Source organism: Dromiciops gliroides, chromosome 1 (assembly GCF_019393635.1).
Source record: "Dromiciops gliroides isolate mDroGli1 chromosome 1, mDroGli1.pri, whole genome shotgun sequence".
Classification (NCBI taxonomy): Eukaryota; Metazoa; Chordata; class Mammalia; order Microbiotheria; family Microbiotheriidae; genus Dromiciops; species Dromiciops gliroides.
Window position 1 is genome coordinate 200178332 of NC_057861.1, and position 10157 is coordinate 200188488.

Sequence of the window (10157 nt, forward strand, 5' to 3'; positions counted from 1 at the left end):
ATAAATGTTCTCTACAGAGAACAGCTTTCATTAGGGTAGGTTCACGCATGTTCACTCTTAATGCACCACTGGGGTAAATTGGGAAATTACATATTTGGCCTGACTTCACAATGAGATAGAAAAGATTTATTTAAATAGCAGGCTGGCTCTGTTTGTTATGACTGGATGTATAATTATGGAAAGCCTTGAAATGCCTGAAAATTTTTTCCTATGTTTTTCATTTTCATTTTATTCCCCACATGCCTCTAAGCAAATCATATTACGCTGGACAACCTCAGAAGAACTGACCTGATTGCTGACGCCTACTACTTTTTCCCCTTACCCCACTTCTTACCCTTTACCCACTTCAAAAAAAGAAGAAAAGAGGTTAGCATCAGAAGTTGTGTCACAGGATCAGAATGTATTTAATACAGGATGGGAGTGGGTAGAATGAACACTTTTTCAAACATTTTTTGAGACACTACTAAGGGGAATGGAGAAAGGCAAATATTTCTGATATGGGCCTGCAAAGGCTTGTGGATTGCTCTGGGCTGCATTAGATTCATCAAGCTTTTGAATAACTTTCTAAAACCTTGGACTTATAAGCTGCTGTACTTGGGTTGACTCCAGGATTTCCCAGGTTTGAGCTCATCTTATGTTATTTAATCCAGGTGGTGGGAGAAAAAAAAATCTGCATAATTTAGAAGTTGTCCTTTTCTGGTTTTGAAGTCCTTTTGATTTGCAGCCAGAAACATAAATTTGAAATTCCAGGGGGTCATCAAGCTGTCATTCAAACAATGGATTTTGTCTTTGTTACTGCGGGAGCATGTTAGTTCCTAACTGTCCCATCCACAACAATTCTGGCACAAGTAATTTTTGCTTTGGCCCTTTCTCCAACATTTCCACTTGTCAAAATCTGGCCAGTCATTCAAGCATTCCAAGGTAATGAACTCTTGGGAGTAGTGTGCCTACTCATTCCTCATTGGCATTATCATGCTCATAGTCCTGCCCAATGAGATGTCTTTCTATCTGTTGTCCCTACCTACAAGGGTAAACTAATGATAGCTTGTCCCAATTTAAATCCCAGACCTTGAAGAGCAAAGGCCCTCTGATATACCACTTGATCAGATAAAGAAGGGAAATAATTTGTAAGATATTTCAGTGACTTTGCTTTCAAAATTGAGTTCTTTTTCTTTTTTTTTTTTTCATCAGGAAAATTGATATTTGGGGGCAGCTTAGGTGGCACAGTGGATAAAGTACCGGCCCTGGATTCAGGAGTTCAAATCCAGCCTCAGACACTTGACACTTACTAGCTGTGTGACCCTGGGCAAGTCACTTAACCCTCATTGCCCTGAAAAGAAAAAAAAAGAAAAAATGATATCTGCAATAATGCTTCCAAAACCTAGCATAAAAATCTTTCCTTTGCAAAAAGGTTTTTAATTTTATTTTTTAAAATGACCAAGGACCTGAAACTTTATTGATAATACAATGTTAAGATTGAAAAATAAAATTTTAAACTTTCTCTCTCTCTCTCCCTCTCTCCTCTTCTCTCCCTCTCCCTGCAGGCCCCCCACCCCTATGTATTTTTGGACCAATTTATGCCTGTGAATAAGAGGAAGTATTTCCTTTAGATTCTTAGATCTGTGATCATCTACAACTTGGCTGACAAGTGCAGCACATTGGAAAGAATGCTTGATTTGGAGTTAGAGGAGCCTAGATTCCAATTCCACCTCTGCCACTCAACTTTCATCATGACCTTGGTCAAGTCACCTAAATTTTCTAGGCCTTACTTTTCTTATTTGTAAAATAGGTGAGATGGACTAGATGACCTCTAAAGTCACTTCTACCTCTTAATCTATGCTCCTAGGAACTGTGGGATTTATAGGCATGCAGTAATAGGAAAATAACTCCAATGGTTTTACTCTCTATTGTCTACATGTATATTATTTTTTGGGGGGTGGTGGTGGTAATGTCTTGTTTTGATTACAGGTGGTGGCTATTGATGTGGACATGGCCTTTTTTGAACCTAAGATGAGGGATATCCTTGAACAAAACTGCACAGGAGATGAAGACTGTAACTTCTTTGACTGTTTTTCCAAGTGTGATCTCAGAATCAACAAATGTGGGGCCCAGAGAGTCAACAACAACCTGCAGGTAAGGAGCCAGCAATCCTTACATAGATGATATATGGTTCATTGGCTATTGTACAGGGCTGGGAATTGAGAAATCAGGATTTTCCCTGGAGGCTTCTGACTCATATTTGCCATTTCCAGCTATACAAGTTCAGATCACATTGAAAGTAACTCCTTTCACCTGTCTTGATCTCCTTATTAAATCAAAATAGAAACAATGGTGGACATGGGTGATCAAACATTCTTCGTTACCTGTCTTAGAGTGATATGATGAATAGAATATTGAACAGCGGGCTAGAACTGGATTGCAATTGTAGCTCACTCACTGACTATCTATCTAGATATCATGAATAAGTCACATTACTCTTCTGCGCCTTATTTTCTCTACCTATTAAATGATGAGCAGATAGTAAAATGAACATAGGTCATGTAAATGACGTTATATACCTCAGCATATGACAATGATTACTACCAGCACCACTGTTACCAGTTCTCATTTTTTATAGCATTTTGCTCTCTGCAAAGGGTTTTCCGTAGCCACATCCATATGCTATTCCAGAGCAACACTGAGAGAGTACAATATTATTGTCCTCATTTTGTGGATGAGAAAATTGAAGGTTGTTATACTAGTAGGTCAGGGCATGCTACTATATATATATAATTAAATGGATTTTAATATTTTTAATAATTTAAAAAAAGCTTTTAGCAAAGTATTAGACAATCTCTTGCTATTATTGTGGAAGGCATGGAGGGATGTTGGCTTGACAGTAGTGAAGTTAGTTTCAGTACTGATTGAAAGCCCAGAGTAGACATTAGTGACTTGATGTCAACTTGGAAGGTGTTCAAGTGAAAGGTCATAGGGATCTATGCTTGGCTCAGTACCATTAAACATTTTTCTGACTAACTTAGATAAAAGTATACGTGGTACCCTTATAAATTGGCAGAAGACAGAGATCTGGGACGCATAGCTAACACAATGGTATTGGAGTCAGAATCCAAAAAGAACTTAGCAGGCTAGAACTTTGGGTCAAATCTAATAAGATAAAATGCAATAGGAATAAAAGTAAAATCTTACACTTGGATTAAAAAAATCAGTTCCACAGATACCATATGGGGTGGGGGTGGGGAAATGGTTAGATAGCAGTTCATCTGTGAAAGATCTAAGGGTTTTAGTGAACTTTAGGCTCAACATGAGTTGGCAGTGTTATATAGCAGCTGACAATGCTGATGTAGTCTTATGCCACATTAAGAGAGGACTTGGAAGGTCCTGTTATCCCCCTTATCCATCCCTCCCCCCATGCCCTGGACAGACCATATCTGGAATAATCTGTGCAGTTCTGGGTACCACATTTTAGGAAGGATGTTGCTAAATTGGAAAGTACCCAGACGAAGATAACCAGAGTGGGTGAAGGGCCTCGTGATCGTGCATAGAAGTATCAGTTGAAGGAACCAGAGATGTTTAGACTACATTGAAGAAGAGAAAATTTGGAGAGAGGGCATTATATCTGCTATTGAAAGTATTTGAGGGGCAGCTAGGTGGTGCAGTGGATAAAGCACTGGCCCTAGATTCAGGAGGACCTGATTTCGAGTCTGGGCTCAGACACTTGGCACTAACCAGCTGTGTGACCCTGGGCAAATCACTTAAGCCTCATTGCCCCACAAAAACAAAACAAAAAAGTATTTGAAAGCAAAAAGCAAAAAACAAACACAAACCCCCCCCAAAACCCAAAACCAAAAAACAAGAGTATTTGAAAGGCTGTCAGAAGAGAAATTAGATTGTTTTCTGCCTGTCCCCATAGAGTATAATTAGAAATAATAAGTAGAAGTGGCAAAATGGCAAATTTAGGTTTAATAAGAGGAAAAGCTTTTAAAAGTTGAATTGCAGTGGGGCAGCTAGATGGCACAGTGGTTAAAGCACCAGCCCTAGAGTCAGGAATACCTGAGTTCAAATCCGGCCTCAGACACTTAACACTAGCTGTGTGACCCTGGGCAAGTCACTTAACCCCCATTGCCCCGCAAAAAAACCCCAACAACAACAACAACAAAAGTTGAATTGCATACATTAGGAGGTGGTGTGTTCTTCATTGGAGGTCTTCAAGGAAAGGCTGGATGACCTCATAAAGGAGGTTGGGTGTGCTAGCTAACTTCTCAGGTCCCTTCTTTCTCACAGACTCTGTGATTCTCTGAGACTCAGAAGGGTTAAGTGACTTGCCCAGGGCCATAGAGTTGGTGACATTTTCTTTGAGACTCATCCAGATTTTCTAATTCCAAGTCCAGTGATCATTCCCCTACCCTATTTTCTGAGGTGACAATAGGACAAAGTTTAGCTAAACCATAGAATTCTGATGAATATTATAGGACTTGGCAGTTTAAGAGGTAAGGACATACAGTGAGTTAATATTGGGAAGAACAAAAGAATAACTGAGATATGAAAGAAGGCAGTGTTTAGAGTTTAGCAAAGACAAAGAAGACTATGCCAATAGTATAAGAAGGAAGAAACCAGCCAATAACAGTAGCACTAATGAGCAAAGATTATGACCTCTCATTCCAGAGGAGATACTTTTTGCTTTTTGACCCATTTTTGTGCTTCTTACATAAGGTGGTCTCTGAAATCTCTGGGTATTGATTGTGGTCAGAAAGATGTTAGAGGTCTGCAGGTGCATTCCATTCATGGATAAAATAGAAAACCAGGAGAACTATTTACACAATAACAATAACTCTGATTGCAAAATAACTTTAAAAGACTTAAGAACTTTGATCAATGCAATGAACCATGATTCCAGCTGATGATGCTACATACTCCTCACTTCCTGAGAGAGGTGATAACCTAAATACAAAATGAACCAGACATTTTTGGACATGGCCAATGTGTACATTTGTTTCTCTTTCTCTCTCTCTCTCAAAATTTTTTTTTTTGTGGGGCAATGAGGGTTAAGTGACTTGCCCAGGGTCACACAGCTAGTAAGTGTCAAGTGTCTGAGGCCAGATTTGAACTCAGGTCCTCCTGAATCCAGGTCTAGTGCTTTATCCACTGCATCACCTAGCTGTACCCGTTTCTCTCTCTCTTTGCAATGAAAGGAGGAATGGCGAGAGTAAAATAATATTTATATTATTAATTGAATAATTTATTAAATGAAAAAGGAAAAAGAAAGGTAAGTCTTGGGTCACAATGTTAGAGGAAATGGCACTGCTATTGTCTACTCTTTCCAACCCTTTCCTTACTCCATCCCTTTCCAAACCGTTTCCAACCATCCCTTAGAAAGCTTTTATTCAGACTCAGACCTGGTGATAGAGGATGTAGGGTAGAGGATCAGCTTGGACACTGAGGGATCCTTGGTCTGGAGATACCCTGGAGCTCTCTCGGTAGAATGTAAGACTTTGAGGGCAAGAGATCATTATGTTTTTTTTTGGTTTTGTTTTGCTTTGTTTTGTTTTTGGGCGGCAATTGGGGGTTATGTGTGTGAGATTTAAAATTGGATATTAGATTCATAAATCTCCCCCTACTTAACTTTTCCTTAATTTATCTCCCAGACTAGTAATGGAAGAAGCATTCTGGTTTTCTAGATAGAATCCTTTATTGTTTATAGGGGTTGTTGATTAGAAGGATAGGAAAATAGAAATACAATACAAATTGTCTTAAATCTAGGCTTAGTCTATATTCCTTATAAAAACTCACCAAACCGAAAAGGCCACCTTTGGAGAGAGGGAGACCGTCTGTGCCGCGCCGCCAGGAGTCCCGCCAAGCAGGCAAAAGGGCCTCCTCTCGTTCTCCCCACCCCGGAAGTCAAAAACCCCGGCAGGCAGTCTGACATGCGCAGCAGGCGGACTGTTCATCTCCTCCCCAAAAGGGTGGTCCTTGAAAAACTGGCGTCTTTCAGTTATCCTAACCGACTGTTAAAAACTTTCATATTTTACCACAAGTGACTTGCTCAGGGTCACACAGCTAGTAAGTGTCAAGTGTCTGAGGCCAGATTTGAACTCAGGTCCTCCTGAATCCAGGGCTGGTGCTTTATCCACCGAGCCACCTAGCTGCCCCCAAGATCATTATGTTTTTAAAAGTGTCTAGCACAATACCCAGCAAAAAGTAGATGCTTAACAAATATTTGTTGAGAGGAGGGATAGGGTGAAAGAAGATAGATAGTAGAGTAAATATTATGGGGAAGTAAGTAGGATGGAGGGAAACAATAGTAATTGTGAAAAAGAGAAAAGGAAGAAAAAACTGTAGCAAAAAAAATATTTATGGCAACTTTTTGTGGCAGCTAAGAATTGGAAATTGAAGGAATACCCATCAATTGGGGAATGACTAAACAAGCTGTGGTATATGATGGTGATGGAATATTATTGTGCTATAAGAAATAACAAGAAGAATGATTTCAGAAAAACCTGGAAAGACTCATATGAACTGATGTATAGTGAAGTGAGCAGAACCAGGAGGACATCATGCACAGTGACTGCAGTATTATTCTATGAGCAATTGTGAATGACTTAACTACTCTCAGCAATACAATGATCCAAGACAATCCCAAAGGACTAATGATGAAGCACCACCTCTAAAGAAAGAACTGATGTTGATTGAGCACAGACTGACACATGCTGTTTTGTTTTCTTTCTTTTTTACTTGAGTTTTTTTGTATAAAATGACAATTATGTAAAACATTACATTGAGCACAGACTGACACATGCTGTTTTGTGATCTTACATAATTGTACATGAATAACCAAAACTGGTTGCTTGCTGCCTCAAGGAGGGGAAAGGGTTGGGAGAGAAGGAATGAGAGAGGGATAGAATTTGGAAGTCAAAACTTTAAATAATCAATTAAATGAATGACTGAATGAACCCTCCAAAAACCAAAACAAACAAACAAACAAAAACCAACAACAAAACCCCAAATATTTGCTCTGCCTGAACTGAATCCGACCACTTTGTGGAGAGATGTTATAGGGGATCTTGTGGCTCTGAACTTAGAAGAGACTCCTGAGCCTACCCTAGAATGTATATAAGCTTCTGAATTGGGCCTAGGAACCCAGGAAGTGGCTTCCTTCCCACTTAAGGGGAACCATAAGTGGTTGACTTTGGATCTCCTGAAGTTACTATGGACTGACCTCCCTGGTCTAGAGCCATATGGGGATGGTCCATCCCATTAGTTTGGTGACTAAGATTATACTTCCCAAGGCATTTGTCAACTTGTAGTTTTATTCTGGAAAAAATGAGAAAACAGAAGTGAAAATTCTTTGTGTTCTATAAAGAACAGACACTTTGTTATGGATGAGCTTGGTGTTGAAATTCATTTGTTCGGTGGAAAATTGTCATAAAGAAAAAGTTCAATTGATTTTACTAGTATTTAATATTAAGTTTATAATAAATCATAAAAAGAAGAGCATGGAACATTTTTCTTATAATTTAATGTTCTTTGCTGTCGGTGAAGACTGACCACTGTGAGGTAGCGTCATCAATTACATTTCTGGCTCTTCCAACAACCTTTCTCTACACTAGTGCCACCCCCCCCCCCCACTGTCTTTCCCACTTGACCTGTCTTCTTTAGTGAGCTTTCTAAGCATACCTAGGCAGTGAGGATCTCTTCATTCCTTTCTCTCCTTTATGAAATGCCCATTTCGATTTACTCATTTGGAAGGAAGGGGAAGCTTAATTTCCTACTTCACACATATGGAAGGGCCTGTGAGGTGTAGCTTATTCTGTTGTGTGTAGAGTTCTTTGAGTTCCAAACAGGAAGACCCTCATTAAGATCTCGGGATTCTTATAGCCATATACCTCAGAAAGGTGCTGTCAAAATCAGATATTATCTTCAGGACAGAAAGTTAACTCCCTCTCCTCTTTTTTCCTTAGGTGATCTGTGACAAAACTATTCCGCCCACAGGTTTCCTTCTAATTTCAGAAGTTCTGCCATCACTTTACAACTCCAGGAGCAGTTACAGAAAGCTGTGCATGAATGTGCAGATCCTGGAATCCCAGACACACCCCACCATCAGAGGGTGTCTCCAAACTCTTTCTCTGAATTATACCGATTGCTTCAAGCTACTCAAAAGGAACTTCAGAAATCAGAGAATTAGCTTTTTCCAATGACTCTGTACTATTTCCACTGCATTTGTTTGTTACAAGTTATATATTAGTACGTTTTTCTTTTTTACTATGCAAAGGAAACATCTATGAAGATACTATGGATATTATCATGGCTCTCTGAAGTGTGAAATTGCCTTATGTTATTTCAGTCCCAGCTCTGGCCTTTTTGATTCGTACTTCCCTCCATTCTGTCTCTTGCCTGGTTTGATTTACCTAAGCTGTTTGAAGGACAGGGTGATACATTATAAACACTGGCTCTGGGGTTAAAAAAGGAAGTGTGGAAGAGTGAGCACAAAAGATAATTTTGGTTTGGGGGGGGGGCACTTGGTAAACAGCCACAATCTGTCTCTGAAGAGAATGGTAGGCACCCTTTGGTTTTCTCTGATACCACACAAGGAGAATCTTCAACTCTGTTCTGTCATAGATAATAAAAAGCAATAGCGCTAAAAGTGTTGGATGTATGCAGGGTTTGACAACCCTACTCAGCACTCATTGCTCAGAGATCGATTAAGCCAGCAAAGGGGAATCAACTTGTGCTGGACTGAAAAGTTTTACCCGATCTTGGGAAAAAAAAATATGACACTTTCAAGAATAGAGTTTGTGTTGGAGAAGAATTAATCTATCATGTCATTCTGTAGTATCTTTAACTTTGTGAGTGAATCTACCATGAGTGAATGAATGAAAAGGTATTTATTAAGTGCTCGCTGTCTCTTTGCTAACCTTGAATTTCTGCTCTCTGATAACCTTTTTTTTTTGTTCTAGCTCTCTAAGTTCAAAGATCATACTTTTGGAAGAAGAAACAAAGCAAAAGGAGTTGGTTATCACTCTATGCTATGGGTCATTATTATTATCTCATTCAAACCCTATGCTTTTCTTGATCTTCCTCTTGTTTCCAACACATATTTTTGTAAACTTTTTTGTTATGATTAGCATTCTTCACTAGTTTGGGTTTACCTGGGGTTTTGTCATTCCTGACACTATTCCTTTGGAACTATATGATTCTTTTTTGTTTGTTTGTTTGTTTGTTTTTCAGGCAATGGGGGTTAAGTGACTTGCCCAGGGTCACACAGCTAGTAAGTGTCAAGTGTCTGAGGCCAGATTTGAACTCAGGTACTCCTGAATTCAGGGCCGGTGCTTTAAGCACTGCGCCATCTAGCTGCCCCCACTATATGATTCTTTATATTCAAGGGCAGTTTACTTGCCTTTGCTTCAATCTTCATCCATCCATCCAAACAACCATTCAGATCCATTTGACAAACACTTAAGTGCTTACTGTGTGTCAGATACTCTGCAAGGTGCTGGTGATATTTAAAACATGAAATACCACCTGACCTTAAGGAGCATACCTTTTTTATTTTATTTTATTGTATTTTTGGTGGAACAATGGGGGTTAAGTGACTTGCCCAGGGTCACACAGCTAGTAAGTGTCAAGTGTCTGAGGTCAGATTTGAACTCAGGTCCTCCTGAATCCAGGGCTGGTGCTTTATCCACTGTGCCACATGACAGTATTTCTTCTGCTTCTTTCTGCATTACTCATATGATTTATATCATATTTTCCCCCTGTGGTTCCAAGATTTATTCACCTGCATATGTCTTTTTAATGTTCAACATGATACCAATATTCTTTTTATCTATACTACTCTTTTTGAGTAAAATATACTGTTGTATTTTCCAATCATAAATCCTATGCCTTCAAGTTTCAGTGATAATTATGAGGTCAAATATGGCTCTTTGTATTAGAATCTTTGTTCACATTACCTATTACCCATTCATTATTCATTTGTACATAAATACCTGAGACCATGGATTTTATTGCTAGCTTTCTTTTTGGACAGCGTTTCTTACAAATTACTGATCCTCTCTTCTATTATTATTTGTTGAATGTGCTACTTTATGTGTTAAGAGGCTTGGAAGAACTATTTGAGCTTTTTTCTTCTCCTTCCCTTTCCAGCTCAAATACTCTGTGTG

The 10157-nt window shown here is 39.1% G+C and overlaps 1 protein-coding gene across 1 annotated transcript in view; it reads left to right on the plus strand.

Moving 5' to 3' along the window:
- DIPK1C (divergent protein kinase domain 1C) overlaps positions 1-9882 on the plus strand; it is a 30637-nt gene extending 20755 nt beyond the window's left edge. The window contains 3 exon segments of the mRNA XM_043976436.1: positions 1969-2133; positions 7956-7976; positions 7979-9882. Of these exon segments, the coding sequence (XP_043832371.1) occupies positions 1969-2133; positions 7956-7976; positions 7979-8179 (387 nt within the window). The 3' untranslated portion in view covers positions 8180-9882.
- The last annotated feature ends 275 nt before the right edge of the window (positions 9883-10157 follow it).